Here is a 21972-nt window from a genome sequence, read left to right as displayed (position 1 = left end):
TATATATTTTCTGAATGGTAAATGAATAAAGAACACAAAACACATGATTTTTTCCCATTTTATATATTTTTAGTGACATGCTGTTGTTTTGAAATCAGTGTTATGTTTTTTGTCACATTTTCAACTTGTTTATTACAAACATTAGTCAGGTAATTTGCACTAAAATATCATATTTTCTGGAAAAATGGAAATCTTCACACACAAAATCATGCTAGAACAACCACAATGAAAAAATTAATTAAAAAGAGATAGAGACACAATGCATTGTGACTTCTCCAAGTGATAATGTGGATGAGAGGCCACGCCCCCTCAGTCTCTACCACCCTCCTCTTCACCCCTCTCACACGGTCACTTCATCCAGTTCTCATCAGACTGCGTTGGCCGAGTGCCCAAAAATTCACTCACACTGTGTCCTGCTAATAATTCAGTCACTTTCTGTCATCTGCTAAGGTTTGTACAGCCGGCATCACTCACTGATAGTCGTATCTTGGCCACTCTCTTGATTGCTCCCTTTATTTTCTGTCAAATTGTCCTATAAATGTTCATCACTGTCTTCTTCAAATTTACGCTTCAATTCTTTCTGAGCATCAGCTAAAGAAAGCAATCTTGGTTGATTTAGTTGGCCACAATCACATGTCTTGAGCACGGCGTCAGTCCGACATTTTGTTGAGCGAGCAAGGAGAGGAGTCCGGCAAACACTGCGGCCAGTAACCCAACCAAAACGTTCAAATAAAGGACTGCCTTATGACGTTGATGGTGTTTCTAGCTATGCATAGAATCTAGAAAAATTCCCCAAGCTAAAGCTACCATCATTTTTGTCAATGAAATGAATGCAAAGCAGGGAAAAGTCAGAATATTTCAATGACGAGTTATCTCGTCCTTGTGGCAGCCTAGCGGTTGAAGGCACTTAAACAAATATTACCATGTCTGCATGATCATGGTAAAACAAGAGAAAAACAAGAACAACATGTACCATGTCCACATGATCATGGCAAATTAATGGTGACTAAACAAAGGCATTTATTTCCATGTCCGCATGATCATGGTAACACATTATAAAAACAAGAACATCTACCATGTCCACATGATCATGGCAAATTAATAGTGATTAAACAAATATTACCATGTCTGCATGATCATGGCAACACATTATAAAAACAAGAACATCTACCATGTCCACATGATCATGGCAAATTAATAATGATCACACAAAATTACAGATTTATCATCAAAACATACTGTATTACAGAAAGCATAAAAAGGAAATTTTCTATCTAAAATTATGTTTAAATAACATACTTACCGTGACCCAACTAGTGCAGACTCCGGCAGGGGTCTGACATTCCTGTCCTGTGCAAACTACTATCCACCTATGCGGAGAAAACGAAAGTACTACGGCCGATAACCTCCCGGAAGTAGGTAACCTCACCTTTGTCCCCCTGGCTAGCGCCCTCTTTTGACGGCAATATGCCATCACCAGCGCAGCAAGCAGGGAGAACAGGAAGCGGGGAGGACGGGAAGGTCTTAAATTTGGGTCACGGTAAGTATGTTATTTAAACGTAATTTTAGATAGAAAATTTCCTTTTAAATACACATACTTAACCGTGACCCAACTAGTGCAGAACAGCGCGACAAGGTGGAGGGCTCGCCTGTTCTACTGTCTGTGTGCTGCCCCCGATGGCCTGTTGTGCAACTACCACTGAAGCGATGCCTCTTGAGCCATCATCCCGCAGGCGTGCGACGTCTCTCCATGATGACTTGCAGCCATGTTGAGTGTGCTAAGGCAAGAGAAGAGGACCATGCTCTGACTTCATGTGCTCTGGCTGAGGAGGCATCAAGTCTCAATCCTTCTGTTCTATCGCCAGTGCGCTGCGTTGGCCTGTTGTGTGGCCACTGCAGAGGCAACGCCTCTTGAGCCATCATCCCTAAAGTGATAGATGTCCCTCAAGTAGAATTCGATGAAGGTAGAGTGTACTGTGTCACCTAAGGATATTGGTGCGGACAAAGAAGACAGAGGTCCGCAGCTGTATTGTGGGAGAGGACTGTGGACCACAGCTGTGCTGATAAATGTAGTGCACAGAAAATTAGGTCGGTGTGTTGAATCTGCACTTTACTGAGTGCCCTTCGAATCAAAGGAAGGGAAGGAAACATATACCCTACAGGGTTGTCTCACTTGAGCGCGGTTGAGTGTCAATGCAAGGAGGTGCACATGTAGTTTGATCTGATGATTCCACATTGGTTCTGGGCCGATAGTGGAAGTGGTATATGTGTTTAGAGGAAACTGTGGCATGAGACAGAGGTAGGCCACCATGTTGGGCTTGCCTTAGGCGTGACAGCCAGATCTGTAGAGCTCCTCCATGAGAGCTGACAGGCAAGTCTCCTTCTGTGGTGGAATTCCTAATGGAAGAGGGTTTCCATGGGGAAAATTTTTACTGAAGGTTCTGGCTGTGTGTGGTGCGCACTAAGTCTGGGATGGAGCATGGTGGGGGCAGGGAGGAAAGTGGCTGTAGATGTGTTGTACTGGCCATTTACAGCAAATCACTGATCTGACATGCGTTTTCAGTATGGCCAACAGTAAAGTGAGAGCTGTATTATCAGCGCTTTCTGAATTGCAAAGTGAAATCATTAGCAGCTTAGTCTTTCATGGAGGACTATGTCTCTCAGATTAGAAGTCAAATTGCACTGGGACTTAGTGCTGTAGCCTTGAGGGCTATCTAGCCTTTGGGATCCGTCCCAATGGTGAGTCCAAAGGCCCTCTTGATCGAGGGACTGGGGATGCAACTTGGGAAAAACACTCTCTGCTATAAATTGTATAATCAGATTCAAGCCCGAATAGTCAGGACAGCAGTTGCCTGCTCTGCTGATCTGATGGTCATTGTCGTACATGACTGATTATCATGTACTGGTCCTAGGAGGACACCAGTCAGCATGGGTAAATCAGGAAACAGCTGCTGTGTGCTTGAGGGATGAAGGTGTCCACCATGCAGGTTATGTTGAAATGTAAGGAAGCCGGAAGGAGTTGATGGGGTCTTGTGGTGCAACCATGTGTCTGAAAGACATGGTGCTTGCTTCCGAAGTGACAACAAAGTCATCCTCTGACAGGCCCTTGACTGAAGGCTGGGGCTTCATGATGGGATAGCCTGCCTAGGCTAGAAACCCCTGGAAGTGTCTCATTGGAAAGACAGTGCTTGAGAAGGTATGCCCATCTGTAACCACAACAGTGGTTGTGTGTTGAGGCTGAAAGGATCGGGCAGGGAAGACCAAGTGCAGAAAGTGCTTTCGAACGCCAATTGTTTGAGACATTGATGCTGGATCTGTGTTCAAGCAAGGTGATGGGGTGAACTAATGTGCCTGAATGCAGCATCTGCCGTGTCGGTATGAGTGGGCAGAAAGGTACGCCCCTGTGGGTAATGCACAGTTCGTTGTGCTTTGTGAGACGCATCCATCCTCATCAATATGCCATTCTCCTGAGTGTAGAGGAAAACAGTTATTACCCAGGCCTTCCGCTACTAGTGAGGAGTGGAAGAGATAGACAGGGTGATTGTCTCCTGCCCAGTGGGCAGTTTTTGGGCCCGCTAAAACTTGGAAAGAATGAAGGGCATGTGTGTCTGGAGTGGCACCACTAAGTTGGACTGCCTCATCCCTCCTTGTACCAGGTTAGGGCATCTCTAGCCCTGTGGGTGACTGTTTTAGGCAAATGAGTTGGGTTGCCTTGTCCCTCCATGCACCAAGAGAGGGCATCCTTAGCCCTGTGGGTGGGAAGGAAGTGTGTGTGGGTCCCTAAGGACCAGCCACGACTGATATGTGAAGGAGCATACATTTGGGTGAGAATGAGGCAGTTTTGTCTGTGAGAGCAGTCGTCCTCCGAAAGCAAGGTAGGGATGAATTTATGAAAATGAATACATATATGTACAATGGGATTATAAACTTCCATCAACTCAAGTGATGGTCAGGAATATGCCAATGAGTCACGAGAAATAAGCGGCTGTATAAGCAAACGTGTAGCGAGCACAGATATACCCAAGTAAATGGGTAAGTGTGCATAATCCGTAATGGGAAGGAATCTGTGTATGCACCTATATATAAGAGATGTACATACGCATATGAATAAAGTGCCAGTATGTAGACACAGAGAGATCTGGGCATGTGAACAGAATGACGCAATTGCAAGTGTGTCTATATTGCTATGTAGGGAATGCCAATGAACAGATGTCAATGAATGGAGATAGAAATAAAATTGTACATGTTAATATGAAAGTCGTATGACCCTATCCCGTAAGCGCACACATGTGTATACCGAGGGATAAGTATACATCTATAGGTGTAAAAAGAAATGTGTATAAATGTAGCAAGATATGGTATATATATATATATATATATATATATATATATATATATATATATATTATACACACACACACAATATTTTTTTTATTTCATTGTATTTGAATGTATTTTATTTATTTATTTTATTTATATATATATATATATATAAATATATGTGTGGTTTTTTTGGTTTTGTTTTGTTTTTTAAGAAATCAAAAAGAATGGAAGGGGAAATATTGTGATTTATTTCCTGTTATTGTGTATAACCAGAAGAGAATGGTAATGGGGATGGTTGCCTGCAGAGGACTGCGCACAAGTGTGGGGGGATGAAGAACCCCAAAGTTCAGTGGCCAATAGCCTGAGAAACAGCAAGAAAGGTGCAGTTGCTATGCAAAGTTGGGTAAAGTGCATGAATGGGCATCAGGACCCAATGACAAGCCGAAAGAAAACATCGTTGGTGGACAGCACGGGGGGCAGGAGTGACGTGCTGTGTCGGCGAAAGTAACTACAGCGTCAACCGCCTAGGTTACAAATGCGGAGTTGCCTCCCTTGGCACCGATAATCGTCGAAAAGGATGGTGTCTTTGGAGCACATATCCCCTGGTGCGACGTGTCCTCGCTGTAGAGGGAGGAGTGTCATGGTGTGTGTGAGAGTCCGTGGTTCGATGCCACCATAACCGACACAGGTGAAAACAGCCGCAAGGGGAATAATTATAATGTCCCTTAGCGCTGTGGGCATCCCAACCCGAATCGGTCGCCATCGGACGCGAGATGGTCGGGGCATGTGGTCTGATGGCGCCATAATCCAGTGTTATGGGCGTCGTGGACGAGGGGGTGACAAGTCCGTCGGCTTGCTGTGGGATATGCATCCCCCTGTAGATGAACGGCGGTCCAACCTCGCGAATAGCTCCTGCGAGAGGACCGACGTTCAGCTGTTGTGTGTTGATGGATAAAGGGATAGACAAGATCGGCCCGAGCACTGCCGAGAGGCAGGATCGAGTTATTAAGAGGCACTCCAACGTGGAAGTGCCGATATTAGTCTGGGCAACAGCAGAGTTAGGCAATGGGGCAGAAGAAAAAAAGGAATCACTTTCAGTTTGAAGGAACTCGCAGCAAATGAGCGAGCAATCAGTAGAATTCCTCTCTCTCTATCTCTCTCTCTCTCACGCACACACTCAGAATCTTCATCAGCTACACCGCCTTTATGCTGACATTCACTTAGCAAAAAGTCTCATTCCTGGATAAATTACAGCAAATAATACAGTTTAAACAGTACACAAAAAATAGAACGTTCAGCATCTCTCAGCATTTTTACAACAAAAGAATAGTTATATTTTTCTGGTTTGAAATGTCCGCTTCATGCTTCAGAACTGTGTTTATACCGGAAGGTCACAAAATAACCTTGACGCATGAACCCTAGACCCGGTGAGTGTTGCTTTACTGAAAGTTTTAACAGACAAACGCCAGCCTATAAACTATCAGTTCTTTTGAGTGGCAAGAAGTGGTCTACAGCAAAAAATTAATTACAGGTAAAGGAGAGAGTCTTCTCTTGAAATTAATTTGCTATATCACTGACCAGAAACTGTTCATAATAAAATGAACATTTAACAATCTTTAATAAATAGCATAGTTCTTCCATGATAATTTATATCAAAAGAAAAACAACAACAAAATCATTCTCCATAAAAGTCTGTATAAGACTTTTGCAAGCAAAGACATTTAATATAGCAGCAAACAGAATAAAAATGAACAGCACTCTTGAGTAATATCTAATAATCCCTGGCAGGCAAATTTCTCAAAGTCAGACTTTCTTCTGAATAGTATGCCATAAAAATAATTTTCTTAACAAGAATAAACCCAAATTCAATCTTCAACCAAACAAGTGGTTTGTAACTTGTTGGTTTTCCTGCAGACAACCAAGACTGATTTATATCAGGGAAAAATCTCACATACCCCAGTCTCTCCTCTTCCACAAAGCACCTGCTTGCTCTGTGCTGTTATCTCTCCAGTGGTTGGAGCCAAAGTGACCCAGAGCTCTAAGAAGATGCCCAAGGTACTATTTGTATCCTTCCTCAACACACTGTAGTACCCTCAGATTCAGTCCCAACAATACTATTATTCACAAAATAATAAACATAAAATTTTGTGAAACTCTAACCTAAAGCAAAAAATAAAAAATTCTTACCAACTAGGCCAAGTTAGGTTGGTATACAAGAATAAAGAAAGATATTCCTACACTTCTAATGGCAGGAAAATTAACAAAGGACGCTTACAACCCCTCATTGATTAGTTCTAGACATTCCAAGACATTATTGTATGAGCCAAGTGGTCGAAGGGAAGGGAGATAACCTAGCCCTTCCACTCAGTTCAGCACTGTCAGTAACAAGCATTCCTGCTGCATATGAGAGGTCAGTTTATTGTCCTCTCTCACTGACAAGAAGAAAATTAAATTAGGAATTTTTATTTTTATCTTTTTAGTGTCCATTGGGTCAACCGCAGACTAGAGTCATGACTGTGACAAATATAAACTGAGCTTTTTCAAAGGCCTGTGCATTCCACATGGGCCCAGACTTTAAGCTGTGTGCATTGGACCCATTCTGCCCCCCGCCCCACCCCCATTTTTTTTATTTGCTGACCAGTGGACAGACAGACAATGCAGACACCATCCTCCTCTGATGATGATAATGATGACATGTAGTCCAGCGACTTCTTTGCCTTAATCTTCATTTCCCTTTGAGCGTTTCTCGTTTAGTTTTTGAACACAATGGACTGTTTTAATCAGGAAAATATTCTAATCATTTGACAAAAAATCTCATCATCATTCTGATAAATCAGTGCATTGTCAAAAGAAACTGTGCATGTTTCACATGGGACGTGCTGACCCATCCCTCCGGGACCAACCCCATGGCAAATAGACCAACTTGCCCCAATGCATACATTGTTATTTTGAGGGGTGACATTTACCACTGTCACTGGGTATGGCAGAGGGGTATCTCCTCATCAACAGTTTGACATACAGCCTTTGTCTACAGCTGTGTATGACTTGCCAATACCATTCACCAGCCCTGAAAACTGCTTGGAACAAATCATCAAAATTTTACTGTTAGTTGTCAAAATCAGTTTTTAGGCACTAAGCACACCAGTTTGCAACAATGGGGCACCAGATATCCATAGCAAGAAGGCAGGCCATGATGCGACACAAACCAAAAGTCTGATTTACCCCAGAAAGGGTTATCCTCATTATCTGTAAAGTTGTCTTTCACCTAAAACAGAGCACAAAATGGCAATGAAATATAGCCTTTTGTGAGAGAGGGTGAAACCGTGGAGCAGAGGATGGGGTAGGTGGGGAGTTGATTCGTGGTTTCCTCTTTCCCCATTGCGCGGTCGATTAGCTAACTTGTTCCACTGAACGCACGTAGACATCGTTTACCTGTAGACAAGTCCGTTCAAGAGAAATAAAAAGACTTGCAAAAAGATGCGAATAACTCTTCTCTCTCGCTCACACACACACACAGACGCACACACACACACACACACACACACAGAGTATACTCAACTCACACATCCTAACACGAACACATAAACACTCATATACATGTATGAAAATTAACTTAAAAAGAAGATTTTGCACTGTTCCAATGGACACAGGATAATGTAAATCACGAATTTATTTTTGAAACAAACAACTGTTAAAAAGAAGGTAGCAAGGCATGATTAGACGTGGTGATCAAAAGCATAAAAAAAACACATGGGAGAGGGAGAAAGAGAGGTGGTGAAATAGAGAAAGAGGACACAGAAAGTGAGAGACAGTAACAGAGGGTACTTCACCTCCACATGTGGTGGGGCATCCAGGATGTACATAATGCTGTCCCGTATGTCTTCTGGCTGTAGACACTGTAACACACACACACACACACACACACACACACAAAGGCACACACAGACTACTGACTTCTGGCTGGTGATTCATGCAGAAAGATGAGTATTCTTTATTTGTTATATGTATAATTATGCACATATAATCTCTCTCTCTCTCTCTCACACACACACACACACATACACACACACACATACACACACACACACACACAGACACTGACCTTCAAGGAGGAGTACAAAGAGTTGGCGTACTCATCGCCACCTCTTCGCGAATGAAACTCCGTTTCAACCAAACCAGGACACACTTGCTGCCATCACACAAAACACATCTGTCAGTCAGCCAGCCAGCCAGTCATGTTGTTCACTGAGTTTGTCAATTACATTTACATGTCACCTTGAATACATTTAAAAAGGTGTCATCAACAATATCACTATTTGACAAATAAATGAAAAATCAAAATGTCCACGTTGCTGCATCAAAGCGTTCCTTAACTGTGTATTCTGGAAGAACAGGAATGAAATTTTGAAGTTTGATACAATAAAGAACATGATCAGTGTTTATTTTTCGTTTGCATAATGTGATATATTTTTTTTTAAATTAGTGGCGTCTGTTATTCTGAATTAAAAAATGAATCTTGATGCCTAAATCAAAATGTTATAAAGAACTAACAAAGTCTAACATTTGATCAATAAAGTAAAACAAACTACCCTATGGATTCTATCTACTGTGAAAAATAAGAAACGCTGGTTTTATTTTGGCTCACTTCAACTTTCCAATTCTGGCAATATTTTTTCAAAGCATCAGGTGATTTTTTTAACGGAAACTGCAAATAACCTAATTAAGTGGCATCATCTGCGTATACCAAATGTATCTCTCAATATGAAATAATCCAGGCAAACTTTAGTTTGTTTTAAGTGGACAATAATCATTATCAATAAGATACTATTCGAGATAATTTACAATAATGAAAATAGAGTGAAACATTTTCTCTTTGTCAAAACCCTTTGAAACTTTCAAAATGATCAGCTACTTTCCCATCAACAACAACAAAAAATTATTTGGTTTTTCATATTCACTATTTCATCAAATATTTTGCCATATATTCCCAATTGTACTGGATTGCTAGCCTCTAAAAGGGTCAAATGCCTTTTTCTAAAAAAAAAAGAAAAAAAGTGAAATACAGTTGCTGCTTTTCCTGCGAAAATATTTCTTTCAGTAAAGGCTTCATGAATGTAAATAAGCATCTTGGTGGCAGTTTCTTCAACACATAGTCTCTGTGTGTTGCCAGACTCACCGACACCCTGATTTTCGATTTCATTTCCCGCAGCTCATTACGGAGTCCCTCTCTGATGGCGGTGACTGCAAACTTGGTTGCTGTGTAGCAGTGACCCCCCTTGTTTTTCACGACCCGAATGCCTGACATACTGAAATCAGACAAATGCGTAAAACCTCAGAAAACAAAACATCCAGGCAAAACAACTGGTTGTGACCACTCATAAAAAGCACTGAATCGGAAAGTAATATTAATTTCCCTTCACATTGTGTGAACAGGTACCTGAATAAGGTGTTCAATTTAAACATTGATTTACCTGTTGATGAGAATAATGTGACCATCATCAATGTTGTTTTCCTGCATCAGTTTGAATGACTCCTTCGTAACCATCATCAGTCCCAGGACGTTCACCTGCAAAAGGAATCGACCAGGTAAAGGTCCAAATAACTTTTTTATTCTGTAACATATTCATTCTTGTTTCTTTTTCTTTCTTTTTTTTTCAGCAATACAGTGAGAATAGCAGTGATTGGTGATCTATAGCCTTCCTGTTACACACACACACACACACAGGCATTCAATCACACTTGAGTATGCAATGGAAGGGAAATGGAGGGCTTGTGCCAATTCTTTGGAGACTGCAGCGAGTAAAACGAGTCTGAGTCAGTTCCAGTTTCATTTTACTGAATGCAATGTCACAGTACAGTGGCTGAGTGAAGTTTCTTATATGCTCTGAAGGTTTGCTAGCTGCCACAGGGGCATGTGCACAGAAAGAATGAAAAGGAACGAAAGAAATAAAGTTTACATCTATGGTTGAATGTTCCAGAAAAAAAAAAAAAAAATCTGTTGCTTTTGAGTCTGTGTATCTGTTACAAACAGATCAATCTTATCTTGTAAAGGAATTATTGGTTGCTTCAAATAGACATGCTTACATTTTGCTTATAAACGGTTTATAAACGTGACAAACTGATGTGATGTTCCTTTACCTAATCATGTATGCACAGAAAACAGTTGTGCACGATTGTTCCAGAACCCTATAGAAAGTTTACAATGGACACCTCTACCACCTTTGTATTGATTACTTGATCTTCAAAGTGTTTCGTGCATTTTGATTTTTATGCTATGTCATAATCAAATAACATTTGATACTATATAAAGGATAGGTTTTGGTCTTTTAGAAAGCATGTAAATCTTGATGTTGAGCGGAGCTGAAGGTCACATCTCCATTTGAGGATCATTTAAATGGACGTGTAAAAACTGAAACTGTGAATATTCTGCTGGAAATAAAGACGTTTAACCTGTAACAACAGTCGACGTTTTCTCTGTTTGGATGTGATTCAGCGAAAGATTAGAATCGGCAATATAGCTAATATATCAACTCACTGAAATTTACCCACTTTAAATGCAAAATAGTGGGGAAGGAGGCAAAACAGACAAGTTTTCTTGTACGAAATGTACTTACATCAAACATATTTTTCCATTGGTCCGTATCGCCAGTGAGGAGCGGTGCATCATGGGCCAGACCAGCGTTGTTGATGCAGACATCCACACGGCCCAGACTGCTGTGCTGACGTATCATCTGGAACATGGCCGTCACCTCCTCCTCCTTGGACACGTCACACTTCACCGCCGTCAAACTGCCCGGATGTTCAATCAGCTCCTCCCCTAGTTTCTGTAATAAAGGTAGAAGGTGACGTGGGGGGTAAAGTTGTCCTGGTTTCTAGTACTGTCCTCAAGTTCAGTCTCTTTCTCATTTGTTAGCTTACTACTTATTCTGTCTTATATTCATACTCAAATAACACTGCAGAGCACTGGTCCTCTCATGTTCACAATATACCTAGTACCTGCTTCTTCCCACCTCCCGCTGCCTGCACACACACACACACGCTGTGGTCTATTTTTACTTACTTGTACAAACTATAAACAGAGAAACTGGCAGACAGACAGGCAAGTTCATAAATGTAATTCTTTTGAAGAATGGAGTGGGTAGCAACTTGATAAAAACATGAAGGGAGAAAAGTGGAGCTAAGGTAAATGGGAAAAGATGTAGCTAATATTTATACTATATCCATATATATATTCTACAGAGATCGATAGGTTTGTTTGGATTGGAAAAAAAGAAAAAGAAAAAACTGACGTCTGATTCAGCAGGTACGTAGGTATAAGGTATACCTACCATGATACATGCAGCAACTGAAAAAATACTTGAATTGCCTTTTGCCAGTTAGTGAGTTACTGTTTTCTTCAGTTTTATAGAAGGACATGCAAACGTGCAGTAATTTTATGTGTTTTTCATCATTGTTACCCACTGACCTGGATAGCAGCGATGTTACGAGCACAAGCCACCACCTTCATCCCTCGTTCCACCAACGCCTTGGTCACACTGTACCCAATGCCTGCAGAGGCCCCTGTCACCAAGGCAACACGCCCAACCCAGCGCGCCATATTTTCAGTCTGATGCTTGCAACAGCTGAAAACCAAAAGCTTTGCTCTGGGATCGCAGTGGTTGGAGTCAGGCTGAAGTTCGCAGAGACAGTAGGTATACTTTAGAAACCACTCTGCAGTAGTCAAGTCAAGACAAGACAAGCAAAATTTAGGGGCTCATTATTTATGGAAAAGTATGCCACATGATGCACACATGTACAGTCTGTCTGTCCCTCTCTCTCTCTCTCTCACTTAAGGGAGGGTCAGGATCAGGGAAGGGGGATGCATGAGTGAGTGTGTGAGTGTGTGTGTGTGTGTGTGTGTGACAGATGCCCGACCTTCGCACAAAGTGAAACCAAACGTGCTTGTCAGTCCTTGAAAAACAAATCCCCAATGCATTGTCAGAAAACCCAGTGTTTCACCTCATCACTTTGAATCAGTAGGATAACCTCATCACCATTTAACAATACACACTGCTACTGAATGGGCATCAAGATACGTCACCCTCTCTCTCATTCTCTCTGAACAGACTATGAATAAATAAACGAACGTCTCTGTATACGAGTGTGTGTGTGTGTGTGTGTGCATGTGTGCATACATGCATGCATTTGTGTATAATTGTATGTAAGTGAAACTGCACAAATTTGCTAAGTTTTTTGTTTTCTTTTTTGCTGCCCCATCTTCTGCACCGTTTCAGTTGCATTATTCCCACACATACACGAAAAAATGCATTTGATTAGAAAGAAAATCCATGCTTTGGCCATTGTGCAAACACACACACACACACTCACTCATGTTTAGTTTGGCTCTCTGTTGTAATTTAAATGTTTAGATGTTGTAGATGTTTAGTTTGGCTCTCTGTTGTATTTTTTATAGTTGTAAGCTTGATTTATTTTGTTCATATATACATGTGTGTGTGTGTGCGCGTGCGCGCACATGCAACTCAATGTATATGTACTTCTACTAAAGTGTAGAGTAAGTTTGACATTTACAAAATGGATAGCAGCAGCACATCAGGAAAGAACTGTTATCCAGTGCATCAGAGAGTGGATATCTGCATGCTATATTTTGCAATAGCGAAGATACGGTATCTGTTTACCTCAATGACTAATTATTCTCTTTTTTTTTAGTAGCTAACGGTATCGTGGGCTTTAAGCAGATCTGTGCCTAGTCCTCTGGTATATCACTATATGTCCGTTGTTAAAACTATCTTGACAGACACTGAATTGTTTGCTTGTCTTCTTCGGAGAGCCCCTTCATATCTGAATTGCGAACTTTGTCCCAGCCAGGGGAAATATCTTCTTTGTATTTTCAATCAGTTCGTCAATTAAAGCAGATCCCTTTTCATTTTTTGTCAAGTCAAGGAAAGCGTAACAAGGAGTGGAAATTTTAATTTTCAGTCCTGGACCAGATTGCATAGACATAGAGAATGAGTGGCGTAATGTAATTTCACAATGAATCAATTTGAACAACAGAATGCAAACACACAACTTTTTTTTTTTTTAAATAATAAAAAAAAATTTTAAAAATAAAAAGTTGGTAGACTTTTGTCTAAGGTCGCAGCCCACGGTATCACGGGGAAAGTGCTGGGATGGATCAAGGACTTTCTAACCAACAGGAAACAGCATGTGATAGTCAATGGTACGCAGTCTCAGGAAGCCAGTGTGAGCAGTGGCATCCCCCAGGGGAGCGTGCTCGGGCCAGTCTTGTTCGTTATTTTCATCAACGACCTCCCAGCTAGAGTTAAGAGCACAGTAAAAATGTTTGCGGATGATACCAAAGTGTTCAACAGAAGTGACACAGAGACGGGACCAAAAGAGCTTCAGGACGACCTTGACCAACTTCAGCACTGGTCTGACACGTGGATGCTTAAGTTCCATCCACAGAAATGTAGCGTAATGAAACTGGGGGGGCAGAAGTCAGAGGCAACATATTACATGACAAGCAAAAATCAAGAGGACGACAGTACAAGGGTGATATTAAAAGAGACTGCAAGTGAAAAGGATCTGGGTGTACTCATTGATGACAAACTGAATTTCAAGGAACATGTTGCACAGTTGACATCCAAAGCAAACAGAATGGTTGGACTCATAAGGCGATCTTTTGATTTCTTAACAGAGACAACTTTTGTTCAATTGTACAAGAGCCTCGTCCGACCACTGTTGGAATATGGCCATTGTGTCTGGCAACCCTTTCACAAAACACTATGTAGTGACATCGAGGACGTCCAGAGGCGAGCAACAAAACTCCTGGGCCCACTGAAGGAGAAGCCTTACCCCGAGAGACTGAAACTGCTGGGGCTGCCAAGTCTGGAACACCGGAGGCTGCGAGGGGACATGATCGAATTATTCAAATACCTTCACGGGCATTACGACGCACAGAGGCCAGTGTTCCAGTCGTCACTTAGTGGGAACCTCAGAGGCAACACCCTAAAACTCCAAAAACAACGCTTTCGCCTTGATGTCAGGGGGAATTATTTCTCTAACAGAGTAGTGACACAATGGAACGGGCTCCCAGACTCCGTGGTCCTGGCGCCATCAGTCAACGCCTTCAAAACCCGCTTAGATAAACACTGGAGGGGCCTACCTGGCCTGTATAACCCAGCCTGTCAGACAACTGATCTGGTCTAGCCGCGCTCGCCACGCATGCTACTATTTCAGTAATAGTTCTTTAGGAACACGAACAGGCCTCGGGAGAGGCCTAAACCGTCGTTTAGTCAAGTCAAGTCAAGTCAAGTCAAAACACGTCAATTTACTTATTTAGATTGACACTACACTATATACTGCACAACTTCGGCAGCGCACGTTATCGGACAGTAAATCCGTGTGTTTGGTAACATCGAAGGATAGTGTGACATTTGAATTACTTCCCTTATGCATGTTATCATTGTTTATCTAAAATATGATTGGTTGGGGACTAGACAGAAAGATGGCAACTTAACGTTCTCTTCAATAAATAGATCTTGTTAATCCACATTTAGTTTCTTATGTGTATATATTGATACAATGAAAGAAACACAACATGGTGTCAGAAGTGGGATCCAGTAACAAGATCGTGAGTTTTTAAACGGAAAATTATCGTTGCGAAATAAAAACGAAGCTGTAAAACCGTTGTTGCTGGAAGCTGCTAGCACATTGTGACGTTAGTGACCAAGGACGCTAGAACGATCGTTCAGGAATCGATTGAAGATTTAAAAGAAAAGCAATGTCTGAAGAAGAAGACTATCGAACAGCGAGCAGCTCATCAAGATTAAGAAGACGACAGGTTACATGTAATGTTCCTCCACCAGCAAAATTAGCTATTAAGAATGGATCGTCCATCAAAGAATGGAAACGTTTCAAAAGAGCGTGGAAAAACTTCGAAGTCGCCACAAGATTGCAAAACGAAACTCCGCAATACAGATGTGCAGTTTTTCTGTCATGCGTTGGTGAAGAAGCAGCCGAACTTATTGACGGTTTCTCGTTTGTGAACGACGATGAAAAAGAAAACATTGACACTGTCATGAAAAAATATGAAGAATTTTTTGTCGGTGAAACCAACGAAGTTTATGAAACTTTTGTGTTCAACAAGAGATCACAGAACAACACAGAAAGTATTGAAGAATATGTAGCAGACCTGAGAATACTTGCCAAGACTTGTAACTTTGATCAGCTAGAAAATAGAATGATTAGGGACAGAATGGTTGTGGGAGTGAATGATGATGTTGTTAGACAAAAATTACTTGAAATCAAAGATCTATCATTAGAAAAATGCACTGAAATATGCAGAGCACATGAAAGTTCCAAATCACAAATGCAAAAAATGACAACATCAGATGAAAAGGTTCACAAAATTAAAAGACATAATCACAGAACCAGTTACAAGAAAGAAAAAGACAAAAAGCAACATGACAAAGCAAAGGAAAAAGATGATAAAGAAATCAAATGCACAAGATGTGGATACACACATGCAAAAAGAAAGTGCCCAGCATTTGGAAAAAAATGCACAAAGTGTTCAAAATACAATCATTTCAAACAATGCTGTAAAACAAAAACAAAAAATATACATGGCATGCATGATAAAAAATCAAGCACTGAGAGTGACACAGAAACTGATTCACATACAGATTCAGAGAGCGAATACAGTGTAGGAGAGGTGAAAGATACAAAAGCAAAAATAGAAGGAAAAGAATTGTTTGTCACTGCAGATGTTCAAAATCAAAGTATCAATTAAAATTGATACAGGTGATCAAGCAAACATCTTGCCACTAAAGACATTCAACAAATTCACAACAAAACCTACACTAAAAAAGACTAAAAGAAAACTGACCAGTTACTCAGGGAACACACTGAAAACTGCAGGCGCATGTCAAATTGATGTAATGGGCAAAAATCTCAAATTCTTTGTGGTAGACACAAATCAGTCAGCGCTCATAGGACTTGAATCAACAAAAGAGTTGAATATAATTCAAATCTTGACTGTTGATGCTGACACTGTGCAAACAGATTACCCTGAAATATTTCAAGAATTAGGGTGTCTCAGTAAACCACATCACATTCAAGTGGACAAAACAGTGACACCTGTCATACAGCCTCCTAGAAAAGTACCTTTTGCATTGAAAGGTAAAATCAAAGAAGAATTAGACAGAATGGAAAAACTAGGTGTCATTGAAAAACAGGAAGGTCCAACAGATTGGGTTAGTAGCATGGTGGTGGTGGAAAAAACTGACAAAACTTTGAGGATTTGTATGGATCCCAAAGATCTCAATAAAGCTATCAAAAGAGAGCATTTTGCCATGCCAACAGTTGAAGAAGTTACAGCACAATTAGATGGAGCAGAATACTTCACAAAACTAGATGCACAAAGTGGATTCTGGCAAATACCCTTAGATGAGGAAAGCTCAAAGCTGTGCTGTATGCAGACACCATTTGGCAGATACATTTTTAAAAGATTACCAATGGGTCTTGCTAGCTCTAGTGAAGTGTTCCACAAAACAATCAAGCAGCTGTTTAGTGACATTCCAAGAGTTGAAAATTAGGTTGATGACATTCTGATATCAGGACGCACACAACAAGAACATGATGATGTTTTGAAAGCAACTCTTGAGAGAGCAAAAAAGATAAATCTTACCTTGAAGAAAAAGAAGTGTGAATTCTCACGAAAGGAAATCAGATATGTTGGTCATATCATCAACAAAGATGGTATTAAACCAGATCCACAGAAGATTGAGGCCATTACAAACATGCCTTCACCAAAATGCAAAAAAGATCTGCAAAGATATCTTGGGATGATAAATTATCTTGGAAAATTTTTTCCACAGATGGCTGATTACACTGAACCAATGCGCAGACTTTTGCAGAAAAAAGCAGATTGGCAATGGAATCATGAACAAGAGGAAGCATTCCAGAAAACAAAGGAAATGTTGACTAAAGTTCCCATACTTGCTCATTACAATCCAAACAAACCAGTCAAAATCACTACAGATGCATCTTCCATTGGTCTTGGATGTGCACTTCTGCAAAATGAAAAACCTGTTGCATATGCTTCCAGAGCACTTACAGAAACAGAACAAAAGTATGCACAGATAGAAAAGGAAACACTTGCTATTGTCTTTGCATGCGAAAAATTTCATCAGTACATATATGGCAAACAATGCAAGGTTGAAACAGATCACAAACCAATTGAAAGCATTTGGTCAAAGCCACTAAACAGATGTCCACCCAGAATACAGAGACTCATGTTGAGATTGCAAAGATATGATTTAGACATAACATACAGACCTGGAAAAGAAATGTATGTTGCAGACACACTGTCAAGAGCAACAGCAACAGAGTCACAGTATCAAACAAAAAAGTCAGAGGAAGAGGAAATTCTCAGAATACATGTAAACACACTTTTGGAAAATATAAAAGTGAAAGATTACAAACTGGAAGAAATGAGACAAGAAACAAAGAAAGATCCTGAATTTGTCATGCTCAAAGAACAAATATACAAAGGATGGCCTGCAAATAAAATAAATATACCAGCAGAAATCAGACAGTACTTTCAGTACAATGAAGAACTAACTGTCATTGATGGTCTAATTTTCAAGGCAAACAGAATCCTAATTCCAAAATCAATGCAGTCAGAAATGCTTGAAAGGATTCATGAGGGCCATTTAGGCATAGAGAAATGTAAAAACAGAGCAAGAAGAAACATGTTTTGGCCAGGCATGAATAAACAAATTGAAAACATTGTCACAACGTGTGCAACATGCATAAAGTACAGAAACAAACAACAAAAAGAACCTTTGCTGAATCATGATATACCAGAAAAGCCATGGCAAAAAGTAGGAACAGATCTGTTCACTTGGGAAGGACATGATTATTTGCTTATTGCAGATTATCATTCAAAATTCATTGAATTTGCACTACTTCCAGACACAAAAAGCAAAACTGTCATTACATACATGAAATCCATATTCAGCAGACAAGGCATACCTGAAGAAGTAGTCTCAGACAATGGTCCACAGTATACAAGTGAGGAGTTTCACATGTTTGCACAAAAATGGGAATTCAAACATGTTACATCTAGTCCCAAATATCCTCAATCAAATGGATTTGCAGAAAGAATGGTACAAACACTAAAAAAATTGTTCAAAAAGGCTAGGGACAGTGGACAAGATGTGTATCTGGCAGTACTGAACTACAGATCCACACCAATAAACAGTACACTTCCATCGCCAGCAGAGATACTCATGAACAGAACACTCAGAACAAGACTCAGTGTTCCAACAAAGCAACACAAAAGGAAAAAATCAAACAAAGTCAAGAAAGAGTTGAAAGAAAAACAAAAGAAACAAAAAGACTACTATGACAAAGGAGCAAAGGAGTTATCAAAACTCAAACCAGATGATAAAGTCTATATGAATGACAATGGTTGGATACCAGGAAGAGTTGTAAAAGCAGCAAAAACACCCAGATCATATTATGTTCAAACAGAGAAAAGTACATTGAGAAGAAACAGAAGAGATCTGATAAAGGTAAATGAGAAAATGAGTATGAACCCAGACAACTCCAAACAAAAGACAATGTCAACCACACATGAAAGCACACAAAAGAATAGCTCACAAACAAAACATGACAAATACTATACTCATTTAGAAGAAAGTGATAGTGACAATGATGATGACAGAAACAATCGATTTGTTCCCCAGCAAACAAACAAAACATGTGAAGAAAATTCACCAGAAAAGCAAGACACCAGACACAAAACAACAAAGAGTGGTAGAAATGTGAAAATGCCTGCAAGACTGAATGATTATTTTCTTTAACAAGAAGTGGTGGTAAAAATGTGAGAGTGCCTGACAGTGACAGAATGAATGATTTTTTAAATTTTTATTTGGAGTACAGTATAAATTCTTTGGTTTCTGTTCAAGATCCAAATATTTATTATCATCCGATATTTTACTGTGTTTAAAAAAAAAAAAAGGAAAGCAAAGCAATATCAAATGTATGTCATTATAAAAATTGCCATTTCAGCAATACCTTATAAAAGAATAATGAATGTTATAATAGTTCAAAATTTATTCATAAGCATAGTAGAAATGTTTATATTAATTTGTTCAAAAGTATAAAAAGAATGGAGATGTGACATTGATGAACATTATACTGAAGAATGGAGATGTGACATTGATGATCATTATATTGAAGAATGGATATGTGACATTGATGAACATTATACTGAAGAATGGATATGTGACATTGATGAACATTATACTGAAGAATGGAAATGTGACATTGATGAACATTATACTGAAGAAGGGAGATGTAGATTTAATGAACATTATACTGAAGAAGGGAGATGTGACATTTGAATTACTTCCCTTATGCATGTTATCATTGTTTATCTAAAATATGATTGGTTGGGGACTAGACAGAAAGATGGCAACTTAACGTTCTCTTCAATAAATAGATCTTGTTAATCCACATTTAGTTTCTTATGTGTATATATTGATACAATGAAAGAAACACAACAGATAGCAACAACAACACTAACAAAAACCAACAAAAACATTATTGTAAGAAGACGGACCTTTGTTATTTATCATTCAGTTTATAATGTTCACGATCCGCTTACCATGCGTTGAACGCGTTGTCGAAAAAAGACAAAATTATTAGAATGATCTCCCTTCGTACTCTCTTGAACAGGAGGCCAGGATTTCACAGAAAGGCGGAAAAGTAACGATGGTGACGATCCCAACGGTCAGTCATGTAGAACCAAAACTGGTAAAAGCATCGGAGTCTGACAAATATTTCATCTGACATCAGAAAACACAAAAAAGGAAGAGCTTTCTGCAAAGTTCATGTAGTGTATAATGTTCACGGACAACTTCCAAAATAAACAGATCTATATTCTTCTCTTCTTCTTCTTTCCCTTGACTACCGCCTTCATCATTGTGAAGATTCTGTAGACTATAAGGGGGGTTGGCGTGTTTTTGTTGGTTATGGTTCGGGGAAAGATTTTTGTCTGTACAAAGTTCATCACAACGCGTGTGCATGTAACGCGGACGACTTTCTTCCTGTCATTTCAAAACATTTAAATCGGTGGCTTACAAGAGAACTGAATAGATGAAACACATTTAAAAATATCCTCACGTCTTGTGGTTCTTCGTCGCCACATTGCCAGTGTTAGTCTGATTTATTCTGCAAGCGTTTTGAGTTTTTGTCGGAAAATACCCAAGCCAGAAAGCCGTGGTAAGCCCTGATAAGATGGAACATCAATAGATTCGATCCGAACATTTTCCTTCACATTATAACAATGAAACATCGAGCACTATCTGCAGGGCTAGGCCTACCTGATTTCGTGATTCCGGCCGGAACGTTTATACACCAGCACACAACTTCCGGCTTATCCAGATTCGCTTTCAATGCAGTGATGGTGACCAAACGTATTCAAACGCGTACACGTGTGTGTAGATTTTGACACTTGTTGAAAAAAATAAATAGATGAGTAAAGACTGCTTTGGACCAGTCGCGACTTAGAATATTCAAGTTGTCTTACGCTCTGGTCGAATGTACTGAACATTGTTCTGAACTTCATCTTGTTTGTTGAGCAACTCTCCAGCACTCTTCCTTCTGCAGCTTTTTCGGGGAAGGGGCGGGGAGGTGGACATGGAGCCCATCTTCGTTTAAAATCAGTAGGATTAGAAATCACACATAGCCAGGAATGTACTGCATTTATTGTTTGTTTTTTGTTTTTTAATTAAAGTAGTGTTCTGATTATGAACATCTTGTATTTGTCAGTTGACAGTTGGCCCAAACTGAGCATCTAGATGATAAACCAAGGTCCCATGTGCACTAGGCGCACTGAAAAGGAACCCATGGCAATTAAAGTGTTGTCCTCTGTCAAAATTATGTGAAAAGAAATCAACTCTGATAGGTACACAAATATATAAGCATGCACTCAAGGCCTGACAAGTGCGCTATGCTGCTGTCGGGCATCTGCCTAACAGATGTGGTGTAGCGTACATGGATTTGTCTGAACGCAGTGATGCCTGCATGAGAAACCGAAACTGATAGTTGGCCCTGGGTGTGAAATTGCTGTGTAATGCTTGTCTGTGTTTGCATTTGCACGCATGTAGTGTGTGCACAGAAGCGCATTGAACATGACCCATTTCATTATTTTATTTCAGTCATTTATGTTCCATGTATCTTTCATCTAATTGTAATGTAGTTGCTTGTTTACTTTGTTAATTTGTTTTGTTTCACTATAGTTTATGTTAACCCTTCCAGAGGCAAGCCTCTTTTATGATCAGTGACATTGACCAAAGATATTTTGCTCAGGGAGGGTAATATATATATATATATATGTATATATATATATGTATGTTAGAGTGTGCCAGCAGTGTCACCCCCCACCACCCACACTCTGCCCCCCTTTCCTCCACATCCCTTCACCCCCCCCCCCCCCCCCTCCCCCTTCTTTTCTCCCTTCCTGCTCCGTCCAAAGTCCAGTCTTTGAAGTCGCGCCGACACCCGCGCCACCCTCCCTCCTTTCACCCTCCCGCACTCCCACTCCCTAGTCGGTGCCTTTGGTCCGTGACACCGCGTCAC

At 40.2% G+C, this 21972-nt stretch overlaps 1 protein-coding gene across 4 annotated transcripts; it reads right to left on the bottom strand.

The window, feature by feature from the left end:
* Positions 1–4461: 4461 nt before the first annotated feature.
* LOC143288482 (dehydrogenase/reductase SDR family member 11-like) lies at positions 4462–14743 on the bottom strand. 4 transcript variants are annotated; one of them, XM_076597045.1, is made up of 8 exons: positions 14655–14743; positions 11789–11945; positions 10938–11147; positions 9795–9889; positions 9500–9629; positions 8426–8512; positions 8154–8219; positions 4462–7755 (listed from the first exon to the last, which is right to left on the bottom strand). In XM_076597045.1, exons 2-8 carry the CDS (start codon positions 11918–11920, stop codon positions 7714–7716), a joined length of 762 nt encoding a protein of 253 aa, XP_076453160.1. In that variant the 5' UTR covers positions 11921–11945; positions 14655–14743; the 3' UTR covers positions 4462–7713. The 4 variants fall into 4 exon arrangements, with proteins under 4 accessions (XP_076453160.1, XP_076453169.1, XP_076453150.1 ...); XM_076597054.1 differs by having other exon boundaries at positions 14704–14730; XM_076597035.1 differs by having other exon boundaries at positions 13445–14719.
* Positions 14744–21972: the final 7229 nt, after the last annotated feature.

The sequence above is a fragment of the Babylonia areolata genome, chromosome 1 (assembly GCF_041734735.1).
Source record: "Babylonia areolata isolate BAREFJ2019XMU chromosome 1, ASM4173473v1, whole genome shotgun sequence".
Taxonomy (NCBI): Eukaryota; Metazoa; Mollusca; class Gastropoda; order Neogastropoda; family Buccinidae; genus Babylonia; species Babylonia areolata.
Note: the sequence above shows the minus strand (reverse complement) of the source record. Positions and strands in the feature narration are given on the sequence as shown.

Excerpts from the sequence above, each read along its gene's own strand:
- LOC143288482 (XM_076597025.1), bottom strand. The coding sequence starts at position 14,237 with ATGTCCCCTCGCAGCCTCCGGTGTTCCAGACTTGGCAGCCCCAGCAGT. Across the intron at positions 11,148-11,788 it reads GTAACATCGCTGCTATCCAG|AAACTAGGGGAGGAGCTGAT; the intron begins GTCAGTGGGTAA and ends CCTTTATTACAG. Across the intron at positions 9,890-10,937 it reads AATGGAAAAATATGTTTGAT|GTGAACGTCCTGGGACTGAT; the intron begins GTAAGTACATTT and ends TTCCTTTTGCAG.